The 25,464-nt window shown below is 39.6% G+C and overlaps 2 protein-coding genes across 5 annotated transcripts in view; both read right to left on the bottom strand.

The window, feature by feature from the left end:
* Positions 1-22,086, bottom strand: part of ncoa1 (nuclear receptor coactivator 1) — an 80,209-nt gene extending 58,123 nt beyond the window's left edge. The window contains exons 1-2 of one of the 4 annotated variants that reach the window (XM_019346076.2): positions 18,341-22,086; positions 17,891-17,942 (exon numbers count right to left, since the gene is read on the bottom strand). The gene's annotated coding sequence lies outside the window, so the exon portion shown is untranslated. Of the gene's footprint in view, positions 1-8,779; positions 8,839-17,890 lie in introns of those variants that run through there. The other 3 variants (XM_025899255.1, XM_013265044.3, XM_025899256.1) reach the window with 3 other exon arrangements.
* Positions 22,087-23,589: 1,503 nt separating this feature from the next.
* ptrhd1 (peptidyl-tRNA hydrolase domain containing 1) lies at positions 23,590-25,236 on the bottom strand. Its single transcript, XM_003456696.5, has 2 exons — positions 24,992-25,236; positions 23,590-24,068 (listed from the first exon to the last, which is right to left on the bottom strand). The coding sequence occupies exons 1-2, from the start codon at positions 25,199-25,201 to the stop codon at positions 23,898-23,900; spliced, it is 381 nt and encodes a 126-aa protein (XP_003456744.1). The 5' UTR covers positions 25,202-25,236; the 3' UTR covers positions 23,590-23,897.
* Positions 25,237-25,464: the final 228 nt, after the last annotated feature.

Genomic DNA, 25,464 nt, shown 5'->3' with positions numbered 1-25,464 from the left:
ATTCCGATTCCATTTTCGATTCTGTTTAACGATTCGATTCTTTATCGATTCTCTTATCGAGTCTTGTTTTTAAAAAGGAGAACACTAAGGTCGATTAGCTTAGAACTGTTTTATATCTTCTCTTTCAACAAGATAGAAATTTAGGAGTAACATGGCCTTACAAACCCAACAGTGAGATCTTAAGAGATCCACAGCCTACAGCTCTTCAATGGGGTGTCACAGGGTCCCCGGGGAAAATTGTAAACGTAAAATAATAAAATAAATATTCTTCTGTAGCAATAACAAAGTATAACATAAATTATTCTGTAGCAATTACACAAGAATATCCAGTAATGTCCGTGCCTACAATTAAACACATTCACTTACCATCTGCTGTGGCAAATGGCTGCAAGGTTTTGACCACAAACTAGTCACTGCTCGGTGACATGCGGGCCTGAAAAGAGAAGCTACCGGTAGACTGCAGCGACAACTGCCAGCGAGCGCCAGCCAGACTCTGTCTGTCTCATCATGATCACCTAAATGCACAATGGCAGGTTTTGTAATAAAGCAGATCGCGCTAACATAATATGCACTGTTAGTTGATTATTTACCTGCCGCATTAACGGGAGATGACGTGCAAACGTTACCGCTGCTGCTGGGTTGAGATTCACGAGTCCGGAGCGGAATTAAAGACATTCATTTAAGTTCATCGCGTGTTTTGTGAGCAAATGCTTTTGCATATTCATAGTGTTTCCTCCCTTAATGAAATATCTACTTTGCAAGTATTGCAAGTTGCCCTGAACGGATGACAATCCGTTCTCGTAAAGTATAAACAAACTTTTAAGCGTTTGAGCCGTGTTTCCTGCCAGGTACGCTCCGACGCTCCGCAACGTCGTGACGTCATTCGGGGCGACTGGAATCGATAAGGGAATCGTTTGCAAAAATGGCAAACGATTCCAAGGAATTGAAACAGTGGGAACCGGTTCTCAACAAGAACCGGTTTTCCATACCCATCCCTAGTCTTTACGGGGAAAAGATTCAACCTTGGTGTCATTTCAGCCTTGAAATTTATAACCTGGTTGTAGGAGGGTTGAAGAAACAATGTGTTGATCTTTACCACCATTTCTATGATATATCAGTACAAGAGTTCAGAAACTCCCAGACAGAGAGTGCAATGCTGAAACAGCTTGAAAAGATTAGATGTTCTGTGGAAAACTTTTAAAAGTTTTCTGCAATCACTTTGCTTCCTGTGAACTAACTAAATGTTATAGCTTTTCTCTATAGCGGTATCAAGTTAGGCCCAGTGGGGAATAGCCTGGGCTTGAAATACACTAGCAGAAACCCCACTATCAGCCCCCTCAAAAGTGAGTGTCTCATTCTGCTGATGAACGATAAATCCCCCGCCTAGGACTACAGCATCACTATACGCTCTGTAGCCGCCATGACTTCTGAATAACACAACACCAAACAGTTCTTCATCTACGGCAGGGTCTGGTAAATGTGACCCTCCAGCTCACAATAGGTTTTCCAACATAACCCCTAAGAAGATTATTTTACACAGCGAGAACTAACAGACAGCTTTCCTTCAGCATTCAGACAGTGATTTATTCTTAGTGAATATGTCAGGTAGGTTCAAACTTCTACAGTGAACTACTATGCCAAACAAACCAATCAAGTATGGCCTAAAGATCTTCTGACTCTGTGATGCACACATCCTTCTTTGCAAGATCTAGAATGGTTTCCACAGTGAGACAGACAGCTGAAGAAGAAGATTTTTTCTTCTCCAATGTGCCTCTTCCACAGTGTCTCCTGGGACACTATTGTGAGGACTCTACAATAGGACAAGGCAGAAATCCGAACAAGGCTTCTGAGTTCTGGGAGGTCTACAGCACAGTGTGCATTCAATGGTGGCCTTACCATAGTCAGCTATGTCAGAAAGAAAGGAATGGCTGTTGTACTCCTGAGCATGATGTATCACAAGAAAATGGTTGATAAAAATGCTAGAAATGGGAACAACATAATTTATCACGTTGTACAATAAGACCAAAGAAGGTGTAGATACTATGGTTCAGATGGTTCGCACCTACTCTACACCTGAAACACATATGTGGCCCATGGTGCTTTGGTACAACTTGACATTGCCACCGTGAGTGCCTACACCTTTTTCACTGCTCAGCACCTTGAATTCAAGAATTGTATCACCACTGCATAACAGGTCCTCCTCACTGAGCTCTCAAAGGAGCTTGCTACACCACATATGAGAAGTTGACTGAAAGGTTGCCCCCAACTGCAAACCCCAATCACTGAAGAAATAGGAAGGTGTGGGGTGACAAAAGCCACAACTCACCCACAGAAAAAAAAGCAGACAGGGCCAACCAAAGACGGCAAGACTTCAGCTCCAACTAATGAAGATCGTAAAGTCAGCAGCCGGTGTGGGGAATGCAATGTGCCTCTGTGTAGTGATTACAGCCAGAAACAGGTGGTTTGTCACAACTGTGTGTATGTACTGTATGTAAGGGGAGGACAAGCCAAAGAAATGAAAGAGGAATTGTCTGTACAATTTTCAAAATGTTTTAAAAATCTTACAAAAGTGAAAAATACAAAATGTTTCAAACATTAAATCATTCTTGCGTGGACCAAAATGATTATTCTTAACCAAAATGACAAAAGTGGGATAAAAACAAATCGATTTTAACATGGGTCGTTTTTGACCCACTTATGGAAGAGTGCAGGCTCCAGTCACTCATGCGTCCGAGGGTTAAAGGACATCAGACAGAGGTCCTTTTTAGAGTAGCAGCTGAATGACATCAAAGACCCCCACAACAGCAAGCAAGTGGGTTGGGAAAACAAACCTTACACCAGATGTAAGGAAAAAGAGGGAAGAGTGTAACAGTAAAATAATAAGCATCTGAAAAACAGAAGCCAAAAATAAGGAAACAGCAGCATGTGTGTCAGGGGAAAACGTGAAATTTACATTTTTATTACGGCTGACCCATATGTGTCAAGGCTGAAACTGTTTCCATGGTAATCATGACATAAGAAACGGTAATCCTACAGTTTTTGTTATGTAACACATTAATTATAGAAGATTTTTTCCCAGACAAGGAAGTTTAATCCAGCACTGACATGGGTTACTGTAGCCACATGAAAGGCTTACAAGTCATAACTGCAATAAAAAGATGTTAATAAAGTCAAACATCTGGATACAGTCTGAGGTCATGGATAACTTTAAAGTGCTAAATATGACAAATCTGCAACAAGTTTGGCAAATAACTGAAAACCGGTGCCATCTTGCAACATGTCACACTGCAAACCAAAATTTATAATAAAACAAAGCTTTTGTTATTTCAATTTTATACATTAACAATATGGCAGGAATCCTCCTTTAATACGTACAGCATGTCTGCCAATGTATACTGTGTTTTACTTACCATACTGGAATTTTATTTTTTAATTCTACAGGGTTTTAAGTATTTATGAGTTCTTGTACATTTCTTCTGATTTTTTTTCAGCCTAAATAGCCAAATCTGGCACTTTAACATTGTAGATTTGTAGAGCCTTTATTTTGAATAATAATTATTGGACAATCCCTGGCATCCGATTTTAAATCCAAGTCCAAACGTTCCTGATACCTGCCTCCCATTTTCTGGTACTATGTGGAGCTGGTGCAGGGAATACTCGGTTAAATTATGTTCGTTTAGTGAACAGTATAATGTTAAAAGCATTGTTATAAAAAATTTAATAAAATCAAAACTAAAAGTAGATGCGAAAAGACATTATAATTATTTAAAAGAAAAACTACCTTGTGTGCTTCAGTGTTTCAGCTTTTGTCACTGTTGTCAGATTTGTCAACACACCAAGCATCGGGAGGGCCTTGGTGCATGTGTTTATTGAAACTGGCACATCTATGTGACAGGAAGTGTTGTGTTTGTTTTGTGAAAATCTATTATGAACTTCTTGCGTCTCATTCCTAAATCAAAATGAAATTTAAAAAAACAGGTCTTACATTTACAACACTTTAAGTTGAATTACTCTATAATGACCACAACGTTTACTTAAAAACAAAAACTGAAGAACAGTGTGGAAACACCTGTGGCATAAACTATCCATAGACCTCAAGCTAGCATCAAATACCCGCGTCACATTGCACAACAACACAAAACAAGCGGACTTCCTTTTCTCTTAGTTCTTTGTTCACCTTTGTTAACTGCCACAGTCTAGACATTCATGCAATCGATACGCTGCTATACAATAAATCTATTTTTTTTTCTTGTGACTCTTGAACTCTCGAGTACTGAAGTTTCCCAGGATGATTAATCAAAGACGCTTTTTCACACCGGTTAATACTGCCCCTAGTTTACTCCAAGCTGTTCTGAACTCCTGTGCTCTTTCACCTTGCCACGTAGATTTTTTCCTGAAGAATATGGCATCCATCAATATCAATGGATGACATCTGTCACATAGTTTTAAAGTTGGATAAATCTGTGTGATGAAGAGCTCAAATAGCAAAAGCATCTATAAGCTTGAATATAGACTGAATCTTTTTACACTTGTAATATTAGTTGTAAAATAATATTACTTGTAAATTCTTTGATTATCTAATTATGTAAAAATCAGCTCCAAGCTTCCTGACACTGAAACAAAGACCCACTATCAACATGACGTCAATGAGCATGCCCCACTACAGTTCATTTTATTAATGTTAAATGCCTTCTCTAATGATGTAAACAGTTTTAAAATGACTTCCCTAATTAGTACAAACAAACAAACAACACTTGCAGTCATCAGTTTGTACAGTAAACATCACGAAGCTAAACTAAAGCAGGAAACTGCAGACTCACCTGTGAGGACACGGTGGAGCATTTTATACATAGCAGGTATCAGTAGATCAGAAACAGAAAGGTGCAGACGAAAAATAATAATAATAATAATAATAATAAGATTTTTTTTAAATTGCTCAACAGTAACAAAAAAAAATCTGCAACAGTTTCCCACAATTACACTGAAGTGCTTTACTCAAAAAAAGCAACTGTAGCCTAACATCCGTTTGTGAGTCACTCAGTCTGACTTGGTTGGTTGGTTGTGGGAAGTGAGTGAGAGAAGTAATCAAAGCAATAGAAAAGTGAACAGTGCCAGTCACTTTAGTCATAAAGTGTGGCAAAAGGCTGAAGCTGCAGCAAAACAGTCAGTACCTGCACCACAGAGTTTTCTGTTTGGCGCACATAAACAGAAAATGTTATGAAGAGTGGAAAGCGCTCCAATGGTGGGTGCATGTTAAAGCTGGGAAGGTACTGTTCATTTACGATCACATAGGAGGACGCCAATCGAACAGATTGTCTAACACCAACCTCGCTTGTCCTGATTTCTTTGTAGATGAACAATAGATGAATAGATCCCTTCTAAACCTGCAGCATATGGCATGAAAATCCTGTTGAATAGAGATAGTAATACTCTTTCTTTTGCATTATCTATTAACTATTTTTATTATCTATACTAAACAGTATAAGTTTGCAAAGCACAAGTAGAGCCATTAATAACAGATTTTCTGTGTATGACCCCACTTTGGTCATTTTACTCGCGAAAAGCGTTAAAGCATTTCTCAACCTTGAGGCAAACCTAAGTCCTAACTTACATTACCAAGTGAACTTCTTGATTAAAAAAGCTTGGAAGTCTCTCAAAACAAGGCCATTTAAAACCCAGGCACACGGACACCTTTATGCTTCACTTCACAAGAGGTGTTTAAACACCCATATGTTCATTACACACTGTTTGCTTCACATCTAAGGTGAGAAACCCGCAACTGTTAAACCCCTTCTGTCAGGTGGATTACCAACAGTGTCGTCCAGGCACACTAATGTACCTGAGAAAAAAAGGCTGCTCACTTTCTCTGCTTCCAGCATTGCCACTCAAACGGTTCTCATCAGAAAACACCAACTCGGATCCACTCAGATCCATCCACAAGGTAAAAACTGTTGGGTGACTGTTTTTATTGTACCTGACCTTGTTCAGAAAAACTCAGCCATTAGGGCTCAACTGTTAACTTGCTCGCCACTACTACTCTCATCACTCTATTTTCTCAGCTGCACTATCAGTTTCTTCCTGTATGTGCTCGGTTCCTCTTGTTCTTTGCCTTTACCTTTCTCCTTCACTCCATTCCCTCCCACCCCTCAAATTCTCACTGTCTGCTGCACAAGCCTTTTTTCCCCCCTCAGGCGAGAATGTAGGCCATTGCTCTGACGGAGGAGCCGAAGCAGCGGCGCTCTCCTCCTCCTCCCCGCTTTCTGTTTTAGCCACAGCAGCAGCTGAATACAGTACGCATGTATGTATGTATGTACGTAGGTTTGTGCCTGTGTGTGTGTTACCGCTTCACAATGACTCAGAGCGCCAGACTTCAGGGACAAACCACAGGCTACACCAAGAGCCCATCTGTTGCAGTTTTGCAGAAACGAAATCTCCTGCACGTCCCATTGCATAATTTGATAGATGATCTGAAATGTACCCTGAAAAGAAGTTTATTTTATCCACAAGCTCTGTTGTGTAATAACAACAACCTGCATGGAGTATGTAAACCAAGGCTCTCACACTGCATGCTGAAACTTGACTGGAAATGTAGATGTCACACCTCAGTAAGAGATTAACGCCATCAATGGAGTACCTGAAATAAATAAACAAGAAACCTCAAGATGCGGGCTGATGAAACTGGAGCTCTGCCAACAACATAATACCTTTTTATCCACTGCTGCTTTCTCGTATCAAATGGATATGTATACATTTCTTAAGCACAAAAGCAAGAACTGAGAAAGAACTGAAGCGCAATATCAGTTTTTGGTGAGCAGTGAGAAGAGTTTAATGTCATGCAGTTATGTTTTGGGATGAGGGTTACTCAACATAAACTCAAGTTATAAATCTTATAGAAAAAAAAAAGTTCTGACCCCCAAGTATCCCATTTTTTTCTTTTTAGTTGCAGGTCATCAAAGTACATAAAGTTGTTCAGATTTTTTTGTTTCCCTGTCAATTTTGAGCGCTCATAACTTCATAAATATTTACAATTTTCAGAGATGAAAAACATTTAAGCAACCTGATCAATGTTGTAGCCACTCCAAATCACAATCTAAAGCTGGTTTAACGTCTGTGATGTAGAAGAACAGAAACAAGCATTAGTACCCTATAGGGGAGAGTTTTGATAATCGCTTTTCTGATTAAAATCGATTTTAGCTTGAATAAAGCAACATCGATTCAATAAAATCCTGAATCAACTTTTAAATATAAATGTATTTTGCCCTAAACGCCAGAATCTCAGGTTAAAGCTCAAAAAAACTATTTCAAACAACCACCAAAGACCTATAACAGTAAAAGAGAGCAGGTAGATTCAATATCGTGTTAGCACGGTTAGGTCGTTAACGCGTTAGCACCATGCCTCGCTAACAGGGATTTGCCGCATTAATGTGGCTATGGCGTTAACGTCGTATTAACGAGATTAACGCTGACAGCACTTGTTATAAGTTATTTGGTACTAGTTATTTAGCATTTTTGTACAGCACTTTGGTCAACGTTGCTGTCGTAATTAAATGTGCTATATAAATAAATAAACGATAAAACTTGTTATATGAAATGAAATGTCTTGTGTTTATCTACGCTTTCATACCAGGCTTATCTTCGATTCCTTCTGTCCAAAATTAATTTGGGTTTGGCTGGTGTTTGTAAACCAGAATTAAAAATCGGATTTTCAGCCTTGAAAATTTCATGTAGCTATCTCCAGTACTTACAAAATTACGAGGGATCAAAAAGAACCTACACCCTGTGTATTTTGAGAATCTGTAATTCAGAAAGTAACTGATTATTTAATAACGTTATTGATAAACTTAAAACATGATTCCCTTATTAAACCATTAAAAAAATCTTTTAATTTAAATGAAAAACAAACAAACAAATTAAAATATGAAAATAAGAAGACAGAGAGGCACTGGTTAGTCTGGTATGGGGTTAAGCACATCAACTGCAGGAAGTCTGCGGGTTGCTTGACACAGGCCGAACCCTGCAACAAAAAGTTGACCAAAGCAGAGACTGATCTGGAGACAAAGACAACTGAAGCCACTACTAATCCCTGAACAAGTTTTACTTCCTATAAATAGCTCTTGGGGCGCGTCAGGAAGTTGAGGGTGCTATTAAATTGGATCCTGAACACTGAGTTAATCCTGATGCATTTATTGGAGTTAGTTTGTGAATATTAAGCTGAAAGTGCTTAAGCATAGAAAAATATACTGGCCGCCTCCTGTGCTAGCCCTCAGCCTCCTAGTACAAATATGTTATCAATTTGAAAATCGTACATCACCTCATTCTCGGGCTATGGCATTCACAAGAATTTCATAAAACTTGACCACTAACCTTGAAGTTAAGGCCACTGAGAGTCAAACTCACAAGGTTTTTAGTAAATACACCTATGGTGTCAATTTTAAACTCCTATGTTGCCTTTTCATGCGTCCATGCCGCCCCCTCACCCGCCATCAGCCTTTTATGGCAGAGGAGGAAAAAGAGCACTTGTATGAAGGAGTGAATGACGCTTGTAGTAAGAAAGCACTATGTGTGCTCAAATGGCTCACAAGTATATTATAAGTACCAGTACATCTTGTTGAGTGAGAGCACTCTGGAGAAAATCTAATCCCTGTAAAGAAAAAGGATGTGCTTGATTTGCAACAACAACAACAAACAAAAAAAAGAAAGCTTTGTAGCAAAACTGAATGCAAACGCCTGTAATGATTCAATTGCATCGGTAGTGTGCTATTTATCGCTGAAAACTCACAGCAAGCTTCCTGGTCAGTTGGGATCTTTCTGTGCAGTTTGTATGTGTGGGTTTCCGTGTATTCTGGCGTCCTCTCACAGTCCCAAAACATACAAGTTGGATTAATCTGTGACTCTAAATTGGTCGGGGATATGAAGGAGATAAAGGGTTTAAAGATACCCTGTAGTAACAGTGACTTCCAAGTTTATCTTTTAACTGTGTGACTTAGTGCGGTGACTAAACAAGTCATCACAGAACTACCCTGGCCTCCCATTCACTACAGTGTAGTTCTGTGATGACTTGTTTAGTCACCGCACTAAGTCACACAGTTAAAAGATAAACTGGTTACAGAAAAGTAACCAGTAAAATCTACAGCAAGATTTTACTGGTTACTTTTAAATCGCTCTACTTTGACCAGGAGTCTATCTAAAGCTTTTGGGGTTCTGTGAAGGCACAGTCGTACTTTGATGAAATGCAAACATCCCATTCTCACAATGAAAATGCTGTCAGAAATAATTGATGTTGGCAGCTACAGTGGCAAGCTGGTTTAATATCGTGTTATTAAATTATCATGTATGTCATGGGTGTGTTGGCATTTGGTAATTAGCTCTAACCACAAAGCACAGTGGCTGATGGGAATGCCACTGCAGTTAAATTAAAAAATGCAATTCAATGATGGTGCTAGACAGAGGACATTATTACAACGCCTCCTCAGGAAGACATGAACACCTTCACTAAAATCCAGCAGCCCACTGCCACCTGGGTCTGTCTTAACTGCTGCATACACCTGCAGACATTTGCTGTGCTCTAAAAATACATTTTAAAATTCAGTAACTGTGTGATTACTATGTAAAAAAACCACAATACTGAATTTTGCTTTACTAAAAGATGTACGGGTGCCTCATAGCAAGAAGGTCCTGGGTTTTAACCCAGCCTGAGGCCTTAAGGGAGTTTGCATGTTCTCCCCTGTGGCTGTGTGGGTTCTCTCTGAGTACTCTGGCTTCCTCCTACAGTTCAAAGACATGCATGGGGTTAGGTTAGTTGGTGATTCTAAATTGGCCATTGGCGTGGTTGTCTGTCTGTGTATTAGTCCAGATTGGTGACCTGTTTAGCGTGTACCCTGCCCCTTGTACCATGACAGCTGGGATCGACTCCAGCCCCCACGTGACCCTGAATTAAATCAGTTAAATAAATCTTAAATTAAAGAGAAGGAAATGGACGGATGGAAAACATGAAATTTACTCTACTACTTAACATAGGTTCAGTAAATTAATATTTTTGTTTGTAATTAATTCTCACTTTTTATTTATCAAAGTTAGGAAAGTTTTCCCAGAGTCTCATCCTGACAGCGAGGAATACAGTTTATTAACTAAACACTGCTATCAGATTGACACTGACAGGTACTCAAAGCCAAGGCATCCATACTGAATTGGAACAGGAGTATATCTAATTAAATGTCAGTACCCTCCGTCTGATTTTATGTTAAACACGAAGACAGGCAAAGTAAAGAAGACTGAACTGAATCATCCATTAAACTACACATTCTTCATCAAAGAAGCTAAATATGGTTTAATTTTATTTATTAAAAAATGTGCAAATTTTATGGAAATGCACAAACAAGATTCAGTCAGAGACTTTTGTTCCAATCTGCAGCTTTATGACACCACTAAACACTGACTAATATACACGCTGAGCCATAAGATCAGTGTGGCAGTCAGGTGACCCTCACTGATCTCTCTCAACAGAGACCAATCATCATCAGGCATCTTTTTCTTTGTGACCCAAAGTGAAAGCACGCAGTGGCACTTTCTCAGGTTGGCTGCAGGTATCCTGGGGGTTTCAAAACAAACAGCATTAATTAGAGGAAGAAAGCTGTGACAGTGGCAGGCAGGCTGCAGCCCTGCTGAGTGCTAAAATGGCTGCTCGTTCTCCATACAGACGCAGAGCTGAGTGAGGAGGAGGAGGAGGAGGGATCCCACTCCCAACAATATGCCTCAAACGTAGCTCATCCTAAGGTAGGCATCATTGCTTGTGCCATAAGGTAATAATGGAACTGGACAGAAAAACAGTATTAAATGCATATGATTATCCTCTTGTAAAAACAGCTGCTTACACATCTACAGTTTACATTAACTCTCTCCTTCAAATGTAATTACTGAGCTTCGGCAGAGATCTAATAACTGTGTTTGTCCATGTTTTATTTAGTTTTCATTTATTCTTTTCAGCTGAGTTCCAGTTAGCTTCTTTGGATGAGTTTTCTACTTTCAGTGCATGTGTTTATTAGTTTCTGTTTGTTTTTAATTAACAGAATATGGAGTGTATGTGTACATCAGATTTAAGAAGTGCAGACCAGCTAATACAATACAACTGCATGACTCACAGCCATACAGGCATCCCAGTATCAATAAACACATGCACTCAAAAACACACAGGCATAATACGCCCCCATGGACCATTTCAACCTAATCCCTGACACTGTGAAAGTAAAACAAAGCAACCCTCACAAAAGTCAACAAATTGCTGTATTATGGTAATAAAACTCCAGTCAAATAGCTCAAAACTGCAAACAAACATTTTCTCTCATGAACTACAAGATCTTACAGACTTCAGGGCATTTGTACTTTGTATTTCAACATCAGACCTGATGCCATGCTTTGAGAGAAAGGTAAACATCTCATTTGCTCATCAGGCCAAAGGATACGGCATCATTTATAGTCTGGTGAACCGCCTGTCACCTGGCTCAAACAGGCTCTCCTCCACGCCGTTCATATTAAGTGCTTTAAAAACCCCAACATTACAGCTAACAGCTAGATTCTCCTATTTAAATGCAGCTAGCCAAACGGCCACTTACTGCCAAAGAGACAGACAGAAAAGTGGACAGTATATCCTCCAGTACTTCACATAAAACTCATTGTTGCAATCTGGGGCAGCACAAATGCGAGCCCCTTAAACTGATTTTTAATTTTAGTGTCGTTATTTTCCTCAGAGGTATCAATGCAGTCTCTAGTTAGCTATAATAAACTAATGTAAATCTATTAGCCGCAACCAACCAACCGCATGACTCGTGTTCTGTACTAAACATGTTTTTAAAACGTTAGCTTTTAGCACTTATTCCTTAAATCCTGCTTCACAGACAGAGTTACATCTCTTTTAGTTTTTAAGAGCAGAGCTCAATGGTGTAAATTACCCTTAATATGTATAGCGTTTCATGTCCCCTATAAAGGTGTGGCTGACTGGGCTGTTTATCTAATGGGCAGGAAAATCCATAGACTTCTGTTAAGCAAGTAACTCTCATCGATTGCCTTTACTGTACGTGTACTGTATGACCAACTGAGCTTACATGTCACCAAAAAGAGGTTCTCTTTATACCAGGAAAAACAGTGGTTATTTATCTTCATCTTTTCTCTGCCTCTAAGCTGTAAACAAAGTCTATCCATTATTTAAATATTTGTTTTGATGTTTTTTTGTTTGTTTTTTTCTTAAACGCTGCAAAACAATAATAGTGAAATTCGCTACTTCCACTCTCGTTTTGTTTTGACAATCTTGTTGGGCTTACTGTGCTGCCATGCTGGTGCCACACTCACAAACTTCGAGCTGAATAACTGAGGCCTACGCTGAACTCTGTATCCTTATCTGGGCTACATCTCGGTCAAATGAGGCCCAGTTACAATGCTTTCACTTAGAACAAGACAAAGTCTGCAGCAGCAATACTACACGTACTACACAAACAGATTAGCAGCTATCACTGAGCACACTCAAGCAAAAACAAAGCAGTCAATTGCTCCATGCATGATAAGAAAAATCCAATTATTTAACACGATAAAGGAGATTTTTTTCCCCCCTAAAAATACCTGCAAAAGCTTACAAAGACATTATTTTAGGATTTGGAGAACAGTAATCTGACAAATACACCTTGGTAAGCATAAGTTCTCAGGCTACAAGAAAAAAAAACAGCTTAATTCTTAAAGCCTATGCATAATAAGCTGTTGAGTCACAGCAGCTGCTTTGCATTTTCTTGCATCTTGTGTCTGAACACAGCCAACTGGAAAACTTTAACTTGTTAACTTGGGATCTATGGAAATATCCACTGCCTTCCCTGCATGTACAACAGATTTACACTCAAGGAGCAAAGCCCAATTCAGCCCTCTTATCACAGACTTCTGTTTACATATCAAAGACAGAACTCTTAAGGCACAATTTAGATGACTGTTTAAACACCATTTGTCAGTTACCATTGCAATAAAAGGTCAAATTTCAAAGTATTAATAAAGCTCAAATAGAATTTATGAGCAGCCTATTGTAATCCTAATATTTAAGGTAATCAGTAAATGATCAGCAACATCAGCTTAGCCTTAAGATTTATTTACCGTAAGAATATCCATTTGGAAATAAATGTCTATCAAACAAGCTGTCTTCAGTTTTTTACTAGGGGTGTTAACAACATCCAAACAGATTAAACACAATATAAATTCAGCATCATATCACAGCTCCCCGTGTGAAACTGTGAATGCCTGGAAATGCATGAAACTTTGGTGAAAATTGGAATAATCAGAGACAATTCTGGGAACAAGTTTAGTGGAAATAGATCACAATAATTAACTGTTTGTATTTTGATCATAATCCGATTTCAAGCAAGTGTGAAGCTGTGCCCATGAAGACACAGATGCAGCACCCCAAGGGTCAGTTTGAATTACAGCTGACCCCTCGTAGAATATATCAACTTGGCAGTATTTCCTCCCATTAAGCATCATATTATGTTTGAAGCTACTGAAAATCTATATTTTTAGCTAAAATGTCTTAGTTTTGTAGTGACGTGTATGGAAATCAAAGACTGCCAATTCAGTTTCCAAATGCGCACATCTGTTCACAATGGCACTAAAGGCACAACCATTCAACAAAAAACAACAAAAAAAGGACAAATATGGTGAATTTAGTCTATTCTGTTAAACTGAAGGCTAATATGTACTTTGTCTGTATGAGCAGCATGCAAAATTACCATTCACTATCCCTAAGCATTTTCCAATGTTTCAAACAGCCTTATGGAGAGACAAGCGAGAAGTGCCATTCCCATTATCATTCCAATCCCATTAATTAATAAGTACAGAAACTGGCTTCAGTTCAGCTGGAGGCACAGCAGGGATCTCTTGCAAGGAGTATAAGGAGCTAAATAGGTAAAATAATTATTTACACGTGTTTCTAGACAAAAACACCCCCACAATTTTAGGTTTTTGAAAATGGAGTATTGATAATGTGTCCAAACTGAAATAAAACAACACTTATGACCTTTGTTTTTTCCCGTAAAACACTAGAATTTATTAAATGCATGATGACTGGTCAGTTAAGGATTTACGACAGGACACACTCCTTCAATGGCACCCCTTTCCAAACAATAACTAAATGCCAGAATTAGTTAAAGGCAGTTAAACTACAACAGACCATGTGTGTGTAGAAAGCAGCTGGTTGAAGAGGAAATTCTCTGCTGCTCACTTCATGCCTGAAACCAAAATACTGGATGCCGTAAAGCAGCTCATGGTGTTGTGACATCCCTAGTATTTAAAAAAACGTATTTCACAAAAAATGTTTGCTTCATTAAATTTACATTTTTTGGGCTACAGCCCCATAGGACCCTATTCATCCTCATGATCTCACAAGAGCTCCACATGAAACCGAACTCCAAAGAGTTTAAGTTCTCGGCCTTGTGCCACATAATATTGGGTTAAGCTCTACTTTGAAGTGGAATTATAGTGCATGTCTATTTGCATGTTGTAACAATAAGCACAGGTAAGACGCTGACTGGCGAAAAAGTTGACGGAGTTTACAACGAAGGGGAAGAACAACATCAAAGATTTAAAACTACATATGAGAAGCACATCAAACAGCTGAAGTGAACAGTTTTCACTGCTAGTCTTTTCACAAACACTTGGTTTAACACAAAGAACCAACTACAACACAAATACATCCAAGAGTAACCTAAATTACTGGCTGTTACACACAATTTTTAAATTGCACCTGATGACACCACACAGCTATAACCGACATTATAGACACAGTGAGGTTCTGCACAAGATTCAAGGCAAACAGGTAAACAAAGTACAACGACTCAGGCTTCAGTGCTCATTTAGTTCAACTTTTCAAGTACTGGCACATGTTTCAGGCAATCAAAATGAATGAGAAGTCGATAAAGCATAGAAATAAGCATAACAAGCACTGAAAGTATAACTATGGGACCACCCACAGGTTAGTCAAATCCTATGATGAACGACATGTCAACACGTTGATGTTTTGAAACCTGATGTGAAGAGAGAGGGGTGGATATGACTGCAATGCACTCACCACTGAGAATACAATCCTATTTTCTGACTCTTTATTTGACTATAAAGTAGAGCTGGGCGATAAAACGATAACGATATGTATTGCGAAATAACTTTTTCTCGATAGAAAAATTAAACTATTGCGATAGGCCTCGTCTCTCTTGTCCTCTTAAAAAAAAAAAAGGAACAGCCAATCCAAATTAAGTAGCGCAGAGCCGAACCAATCACAGCCGCAGCGTCACGTCACGTGACTTGTTACGTACAGCACAAGCGCCAAGGGGCACATGTGTATTTGTTTTTGCAGCCGTGCAGCCCGGGTAATGAAGGAAAGGAGTTTGCCGACTAGAGAAAAATCAACCGAGAGCGTGAGCGAAGGTTACCGAAGAAAAAACAGATGATGGTTCCAATGCCGGAGAGCTTGTCGAACGGAAGGGCCACAGAAGTTCCGTAGTGTGAAGGTATTTCAGCTATTTCAAGTCTGACAAAAAACAGAGTAGCGCGCACTGTAAATTGTGCCGAAAGCAAGTCTGGAAATACAATAAAGCGGTGCATGCTCAATCTCTGACTGAAAGCGCTAATTCGTCATTCGGCTTTTGTCAGACTAAAGTCACTGTTAAAACTGTTTGAAAAGCTAAGCTATACAACAAGGAGAGATTGAGAATTTCCTTTTAGTTCTCAGTTTATTTGATATTGACAAAAGTTAGTCAATTTTGTCTGTTCTTCTGTAAAACGACCTGAGATTTATTTTTAGAATTAATATTTTGTTTCTAAGTGGAATTGACAATTTAGTGGTCTGTTTTGTTTGTTTTATTTTGAAACTTAAACGCTTTAGCGGCTGCCTTTTGTGTAGTTTGCAATATTTGCCTTTATCTGAAACTGAAGTCTCATGTTCCTTAAGTACATCTGCCCTGTTGAACTTATTATGGGAAATAAATATTTTAATTAAAACAAGCTGCTAATTATTTCACATTTTACTTGTGAGCAACGGCACATTTAAATTTTACAAATATAGTTATTTGGCTTATATCGTGATATATATCGTTATCGCCTGAAATGAAAAAAACATATCGTGATATGAAAAAATCTTATATCGCCCAGCTCTACTATAAAGTATAAAATTAACTTCTTTTAGTCAATATGAAACAAGCAACGGAACCAAGGAAGTTTACCAGTTAAGTGCTTACTGAGGTCACAGAGCAAGGGAACTCAAGGCATTTAAACTTCTATATAAACATTAACATTTATAAGTCATTTGGAAACCAGTCACCCCCCTGTTGAAACCTTGAAACCTGACACTGGCACAGGCCAGTGTACTCCTAGTGCTGGTCCCAAGCCCAGATAAATGAGGAGGAATATATCAGGAAAAGCCTCTGGTGTAAAATTATTTCTCAATTAAACACATGGACCATCAAGAATAAGACTGTCATGATGGATCGGTTGGGGCCCAGGGTTAACAACAACCACCTCCGGTGCTGTTCGCCAACAAAATGCCAGTGAAAACTGTGCTGCTGTTGGCTAAAAACAAAGGGAGAATAGAGGGGGAAGGCATGTTAGGAGGCAGCGAGAGAGAAGGAAAAGCAGGAGTGTGGGAGTAAGAGTAGGGACTTTACCAATCACAGTCCTTACGCTTAAAGGGCGAGACCTGGCTGATACGATAGATAGCAGGAAAGTAGGAATATTGTGCGTGCAGGAGAGCAGGTAAAACGGAAGCAAACTGTTCTACCACAGTGTAGATAGGATTTTGGACAAAGGATGCTTAAAATGGAGCTGCCAGGTAGGAAAAAAGCAAGACCAAAGAGAAGATTCATAGATGTACAGAAGGAGGACATGCAGATAGATGGCAGACAAGAAAAGAAGTCATCCCCTGTTGGTCATCGGAAAGAATGCAAGCTAAATAGTGAGAAAAAGATTCCTCATGTTCAGTCACACAAATTTGCACATTTGCCCATGTCTGCAGCACGTATACCTTCTACAGTCACCCCTGAAAACAGAGCAATAGCTGCGTTATAACCGAAAATTATTATAGTTTACCTAACAGGGTAGTTCACAGTACCACATTTCATTTGGCACAAGTTTAAACAGGCTGCCCTTCCTGACACAATCCATTTGTGTCCACAGCTGGAATTCAACCACCAACCTCTGTTTGCAAAGCAAATGTGTAAACAGAGATCAAGTATAAGGCAAAAATGATCGACTCCACCACCAGCCCTTTTCCTACAGCCTCCATATGTGGACATCTTCCCTCTGGAAAACATGGATTTCATGTGCACTGACGTGACACGAGTCCAAGGAAAGTTCATAGCCAGAAACCCAAATCAGTAGATTAAAGGGCTGTGACTACTTTCACGACCTGCCTTGACAGGCAGATATGTTTATATTGTCTATGTTAACACGCAGCTAGCCTGGCTTATACTAAGTGCTGCTGCTATGACAATGGATACCGCCAAATGTCAGACACGCCCACCATCAGAGCCTGTAAGCCACGCTGATTTGTGAATCCGGCCTGAATGAACCGCAGCGACACCTTGAGGCCGGCTCTACCATATTACATAAGACCTGCCTGATCTCGTTTCTTTGCAGGTGGCGGGGGAGTGGAGGAGGAGGAGGAGGAGGAAAGGAGTGAAAGAAAAAGCTCGGCGGAGCCTTGCACGTTATAAATCCCGCTGGAGAAGATGGTGTCTGTGAAATTTAGTAACGTTATGTGGAAAAACCAACAATGAGTCAGGCAAGTTTGGAGGCCCTGAGCGCACCCTGCGCTGCTGCAGCCACTTGAGTCAGGGTTTGTAGGGATGACATGTCATGCATTCACGGCGATGCTTACCTGTTCAGCCGTCCGTTCAGCTTGCAAACACTGAGATCTTGCTTCACGCTGGCTGATTAATTCCCAGGCAAACAAAAGAGTCAGTTTAGACTGTGTGCAAAGCAAGCCAGTTAGCTAACTTGGCTGACCAGCTTAACTTGCAGCTTGCTGGCGACCAGGATGGTCAGATGTCTGACTTTTTTATCCACTCTCACTTTGCACAGATAAATCTGTGCTCAGCTGTGGCCACCATGTTATAAACACACTCAGGTTAAGCTGGGTGACCGGGGGAGTTGTATGTTAGCTGGCTCGCTATCAATTTAACGTCAGCTTATGTTGACAAACAAGCCTGCGTGCTTAAAATCACACACACACCACTCGGAGCCAGCTAACGCCAGGTTGCTAGCACGGTTAGCTTAGCCAGCTAAGTAGCTCCGCTAAATCCAAACCTCGCTCCGAAAATCCGCTCACCTCGCGTGCGACTTGTGTCCCGTCGGCAGCAGCAAACCGTAAGTAACTCCGAGAACCACTTGCGAAAGGTTTCTGCGTTTCAGTGACGGCGCACTTGCGTTTGCTAGCCCGAGTTATCGCTTTGGTCTCTGCTCTCCGCCATTTCCAATCGTTCAACACAAACAAACAGGGCTGCTCGTGCGCGCGGAACGTCGAGGCGCGCTCACGCCGAGGGCAGCGGGCAGAAGCTTCCACAGTGCTGACAGAGAGGAGACCCGACTGTTGATTACATGTGATTAATGTGTCGTATGTGTCAGGGTGAATGTGCAGACATACAGCGTGTATTTAGCCACACCGCACAGAGTGACTGGAGGAGGGAGGGAGAGCACTGATGCTTTCTGGAAACTATTAGGCCTCCTAAATCCAGATGCCGTGCACGCACTGTGCAAAATCCCTGATGTGTCATATATCCCGTCTAATGTACAGGGGCGTTTCAAGACAACATGGTTTGGGAAGGGCAGGTAGAAAACATTGGGTCCCCTACAGAAAGCTGCCCTAAGGCGAGAGAGTTCAAGCGTCATGGGATTCACAAGTGATGGGAAGGTGGAGTGTGAGGTGGATCTGCAGATTGGTACATGTGAGGATTCTCAAGCAGTCATCGTGACAAAGAGTTGAGTCGGATCTGAAGTTGGCCTTTGTTCCAGCTGTCACCTTTGGTCACACCTTTGGTTCAGCTCTGGCTCGATGGACTGACTGATGGATGCCATTGATTTTCAGGCTCATGTGCAGCCCTGTCCTCTGTTTACAGAAGTATTACATTAAATACTGTGTACTTACACCAGTATAACTCTCCAGGTTAAGGAGGTGACCCCATACTGCAAGCTAGAAATTTTGCCCTTCCCCTGCTCTCTTCTACCTTTCCTGAGAACTCTGAAAGGTGAAAAAAAAAATTGGTGAAAATGCTAAAGTTTTATCATCAAAATGTACTTAAAGTTAAACAGTCTTTATTCAAAATCATACATGCAATTTTAGTGAATCCTACATTTTGATTTATTGGTATGTACATCACTCTAATTGTCTTGAAATTAATTTGAATTTCTTATATACCGCTGTACGGGTTTATTTTAATAATATAACTTCACCAATTCAGTGTATTAGTGGAGTTATACAATTTGAAAAATAATAGGTAACTAAAGCTGGTATGCACGGTATACAGTACCAAGAACTATATCTGCATCCAAAGTCGGGTGTAGTCGAAGTAGAAAGGTGTCAAATTACTTAAAGTACAGTACATTAAAATTGTACTCAACAGTTTACTCATAAAGCACCGTTTCAGCAAAAGGAAAAGTAATCTGAAGGTGCTTTATGCTGCACAGAGAAAGACCCAATGAACAGACAGTCCCCTATGAGCAAGCATTTGGCAATGACGGGGGGGAGAAAAACAATCCTGGAAACAGATTTAGAAAAGAATAAAGGAATAAATTAGTCAGTCAAATTTATCAGTATTACAGTTTTACAGTATTTCTTAACACATTTACAGGGAAAAAACAGGCAAATTTATGAAAAAATGGCAAGTTTAAGAGAAATATGTAAAGGGAAAATCAGGTAAAATTCTTTAAAAAAAATGTACAAAAAAATACTGAGATAAAAGCTGACAATCAACAAAAAATAAACAATTATGTGACAAAAAACTCTCAAATATATAAAGAAAAAGTTAGAAAACAGCATTTTAGTGAAGGAGCCATATAAAGTTAATCACTTATTTGAGCTCCACTAATTAATAACTGATCGTAAATGTTGCTAGAAAACAGCGACACGTTTTCTTCGTTATCACTGAGCTTATCAGCAAACTGCATTTCCAATCTGGACTCCACTGGTCTCTAAAAGCGCAACAGGAAAACAACACATTGCGTACACATTCAGTAATACTTATGGGTCGATGCCACCCCGGACCCCCCTTCAGCACCGCTTCTGTTTTTGGTCCATTTGAACTAAATGACGGAGTTGCCCAACAAGTTAAAAATCACTGTAAGCATCTGCAGAAGCAGATCTCATTTGTCCTTTTGATTCTGTACGGCATCTTTAACTTAATTTGACATAAATGCTGATCGTTATTTCGCTTTCGTTTCCCCTCACATGAAAACATTGTCACGGAGACGTGGACGGACTTTGCTCTGTCAGAGTACGCAGCTCATCTGCTGCTGTTTTCTGGCATGTTTTGGAAACCACTGAGGGCCAAATTTCTGTATAAATATAGCATATCTCCTCATCTCTATAAACTATCGCTGCAAGCACAACACTCATCTGTTAAGTGTGCCTGTCAGCCTGCCGCTCCTTTGAACTCTGGATGTTATGATAAAATTACAGTAGCGTGTTTAAGGCAGCATATTCTGGGAAATACACTGAAGTAATTACATTGTGTGTAATATGTTGATTGGTCACTCGCATTCTTCAGAGCGTTTTTACTTCAGAGTTCAAGGTTATGAGTCATGAAAGCAGGCGTTTGGATACATGGAGTTCTAAAAGTGGGATTTATTGTTGTTTATCTGTCTTTTATTGCCTTTTTCAAATTTAATGCCTGTTAAATGCCTCTTTACAGCATGCCTGAAAGTAGTGGTGAAATCTGGAGATGAGTCACGCATGGATTAAAAACATTTTTGTTATGCATTTACAACCCAAGTTTACAATGTAAATGATCTACAGTTAATTTACTACTGCTGTGCTCACAGTCGGCTTGATTCCAAGTTATTCTTCCTTTTTTTTTTAATGTCATGGCTGAGATCCCTGTTAGTAAAGAAAACAGGTTCCTAAAATATCCAGTGTCAAGCTTGATAGCCTCTCAGTGAAGCGTAAATAAAAACAACTGACAGTGCGGCGCTAGCATGAATTATTTCTGAGTCTTTTTGGATAAAACTGCACGCAGAGAGAAAGCGTATGTTTATGAACATCACAAACATCTAAGGTTTGTGTTAACACAACAGCAAAAGGAGCAGCTGAGAGGCTCTACAGCCAACTTTTGGTTTCTGTCAGACCTCGAGTTTATTGTCAGAGTGACTCAGTTAAGAGTTATTGTGATCTTCTGACCATTTCTATGTGTAGTTTATGAGTGACAACTGTAAGTTTGAACTGTACATTGTGTAGAGTATAGGGTCAGAGGTGGACGGTTGGCTGTAGCTATAAACTGTCCTGCAGCTGATCAGTTTCTGCATTGCCTTTATCAAATAAAAATATCTTAATTATTTTTTAAAAATTGTTGAAGTAAATTCATTTTCTAATGATGTTCTATTGATGTTATTACAGGGATGTTATTAGGTCCATCGTCTACTTCTGCAGGTTGGAAAAACACTAAACAGATGTGGGATAAGAATCAGGACCGTATTCAAAATGAGAAATTTACTTAAATATGATTTTTTTTTTTTACATTTTAATTTCTGCAGTTTTCAGGTGAGGAGTCTACAATGTCCAAGGCTCACGTGTGTTTTCTCTTTTGTCATTCATGAGGTTTTGCTCTTATTCGTCACCAGAGATGGGCAGTAACACAAGTAATCTGATTACGTTTTTGAAGTAACGAGTAAAATAATTAGATTACTGTTACTTTCCTGTAAGCACGCTGCGTTACTGCGTTACTAAACCGTGATTTTGTTTTTGAGAGTGCCTCAAGACGATGTATGAGCGTGCGACATCCGTGGCAGCAACAGACGTGTGCAGATCAACGATGCATAATATGGCGTGCAGGAGAGAGAGTACGACCGTGCAGCGTTTAAAGTGTGTACTGACATTACTTTGAGTTTGATTCGGTAAACAGTTACAAAAACATTAGCGTCCGCTGTACACTCTGCGTGGGAAGAAACTAAGTAATAAAGTAATTAATTACTTTTGAAAATAGGTAATCAGTAAAGTAACTGGACTACTTTCTTGGAGAAGTAATCAGTAATTAGTAATTAATTACTATTTTGAAGTAACTTGAACCAACACTGTCATCGTTTGTCAGCACAGCACAAAAAAACTCAAATGCAGTGGTAAAATATGACAAATTTACAAGAAAAAAAGGGGAAATTTCTGAGAATACTTTTTAAAGCTTCAGCTTTGTGTGTCAAGATTTGCTGGATCTCATTTGTGATTTCCAATAATAATAATCATTTTAAAAGAAGCCAGGCTTTGTGGGACAATTTTATAGAGAAAAATTTATATAAAAAAACCATTTTATGCTTGCATTTATTTCTGTGTGAGGTTCTAAGTTATTCAGCGTGTTTATTATAAAATGCAAGCATGATGCCTGCACATTTAGCATCAACTCAAACTAATGATGCAATTTGTCTGCAAGTGACTGATTATGGGAAAAAATCAAAATCAAAAAATCTAATTCACATTAAAACAACTTGCCTGAAATGGTCATTTTTATTTAGTTTCTTACTTTTTTGTTTCTGTTATCCACTTTAGACTGAAATAAACAGATTAAAACTCAGGTCAGGAAGAAACAGGTTTTCAGATCGTTTTAAATGATTAAAGGAAATTTTATGACATTATGAGATGGCTCCGGGAAATTATGAAGGCACTTGTTGCTACTTTCTCATATTTAATCAATCAAATGACTGCAAGAGAAATAAACTGACCTGCAGTGTGTACAGAGAGGTTGACTCAGAGTTGCTTAATCTTGCTAAAATGACTCATTAACAGTGAACAGGTAGTGCAGGGCCTCATAGAAGTAAAGTGTGATTGGACACACACTCTGAACCTTATCAGCTCATTGAACGTGAGCTGATAACATTGACTTGGCCAGCTGTTAGTCAGTTTATAGATTAAGCAGATGAGATAACTTTAAATTCTTGGATTCTTCCTTCTTCTTCCGTTTCTTTTTTAAATCCCAGGAAGAAGCCTGGATACCTTTAGAGCTTTGGGGCACTGGCAGACAATAAATAAATAAAGATTTTCACCTTAATTTTTAACGTTAACTTAACACTGACAGATGCATTTCAGGTTAACTGGTGTTTTTAAATTGGCTATAGATGTCTCTGTATCTTTGGATTGGCTCTTTGGTGGCTTGAGGACTCTGACTTTTACCCGGTAACATCTGGGATGGACTCCAGTTGTGACATGAATTTAGATAAAAGAGTGTAAAACTGATAAATAATGTTCAAATCTCCCGGTGAAACATCAGCCGGCAAGAGCTCCAGTTATAAAACAGTGCAGAGGTGGAAATCCACACTCATCAGTATGGCGGCATAAAGTTCATTTTCAAACAGAGGATTCACAATATGATAACATACACCTGAGTTACACTGCATTAAACAGGAATGGTTTATTTAGATGAGCAATGAGAACCAGCTGGGGGTGAGATAAGGGATTTTTGTTGGTGTCTCATTTTGCTTTTACATCACAAACGAATGCCACACAGCTTTTGTATTTTGTAAAACATCAGAACAAATAAACCCAGATTAGCAGACAATTATTTCAGATTTTAATCCTGGACAGAAAAGGGTGCAGTGCCCACTGTCCATTTTGCAGACTGCAATTTAAAATAAAAACGAGTGTCCGGATGGAGAGTGTCTCAGCGTGGCAGCGGCGTTTGGAGCAGAAGTCATTTGAAGAGTTTGAACTTGCGCATCAGTGGCTGGACAGTCTCTTTTGGATACGGCTTCAGGGCTAAACACGTGGGGATGTTCTCAGGCTGTTCGATCCAAAGCTTGTGAGAGACACCAGCCTGCTTCAGAGACTCTGACAGACCAGAGAGGGCAGCCTCATCTGGAGCCTGGAGACAAAGAAAAAGCATGACTGACGACTGCAACAGATTCCTGCAATGAAGGCCAGAGTCATGGGAAGAAAGCACTGCAGGTCTGTCCAAACAAGAGGCTGAGACAGTAAATCTATTTCTATATGCACCACTTTGTTTGTCCTAACAGCCTGTGGTGGGTTTAATAAAACAGCCCAGTAAAAACAATAGACAACAGCTGTTAAGAGTAATATTAATACACCAGCGCAATGCTTTCCTTTTAAGTGTAAAAGGGAACATCCTGAAAGCTGAAAACATTAGGCAAAATGAAAGATACCCCTTGCCAGTCTCTTAAAAATGTAATATCAGAAGGTATCAGTCCTTATCTGTTTATGTTTATAGAGAACAGATCAGCACTCTGACACTTCTTTTAAAAGTGAAGTGCAATTTAAAAAAAAAACTATTTTAATTGAAAAACTGGGAGAAGTTAGTAATAACATGACACACTGTAAAGCCTCCTATTGGGCCGAACTGGACCTTTCGCTGGCTTTGGCCTCTATGTTTCACAGCCCTGCTTCTGAGGGGAAAAATCTCATACTTCTACTCGAAATTATAGACTTTAAAAGTCTAATGAATTATAGGGAAAATGTATCTGCTAGCGCATAATTTATCACCTTATCCTAATATGTAGGACTGGTCTTTTAATTCGGCGCTCAGCTTGATCACTCTGATATTATTATTATTTAAAATGAAGGGTTTTAAATGCAGCTAGAGAGGCAATGACTGTGAATAATAGCTATAAATCGATATTATATAGAAATGTACTGTTGCCGATGATTTCAAATAGGAATGTCGAGTTGTAACATCTCCGTATTTAATCTGTATCGGGCGATGAATCTGCAATATGCTCCAAGAAGCTAAAGTAGCGAATTTCTGAACAGAGTTTGGCACGGCTGTCTTACCCCCAGAACCACCTTGTGCATGGAGTCCAGCTCGGACAGGTAGCGCTGTGTGTCCGGGTCTCCGTAGTGCAGGTGGATGGCGGCGGTAGCGGCGTGGCAGGCCTGAGTTATCACGGCCCCCAGGGGCCAGGACAGTTTATGAACCAGATCCGAGCGGACCACCACATACTGGACCAGCCGGCCGGGAGACCCGGCTCCTGACGCCGCCATCTTTAGCCCGCACAGGAACTCAGGCTCTGTTTATTTTCCGGGTCAAACTGTTAATAACGTGTTATGAGCAGCACTACCGCCCTCTAGCGGTCACTGTTAAGACTCCATAGTGTAGCAGCCTGTTCGTTTTGTAGGATTTTATGGTATTTAGGATTGCATTAAAAAGGAAACAGCTGTGTAAACACCAGAGATTTTTTTTTCCTTTTTCTACCACATCTTATATTTCTTATTTTTCACCTTATTTTCATCTTCTTTCTTTTATC

The sequence above is a fragment of the Oreochromis niloticus genome, linkage group LG15, assembly GCF_001858045.2.
Source record: "Oreochromis niloticus isolate F11D_XX linkage group LG15, O_niloticus_UMD_NMBU, whole genome shotgun sequence".
In the NCBI taxonomy this organism is placed as follows: Eukaryota; Metazoa; Chordata; class Actinopteri; order Cichliformes; family Cichlidae; genus Oreochromis; species Oreochromis niloticus.
This window is presented reverse-complemented; position numbering and strand designations above follow the sequence as displayed.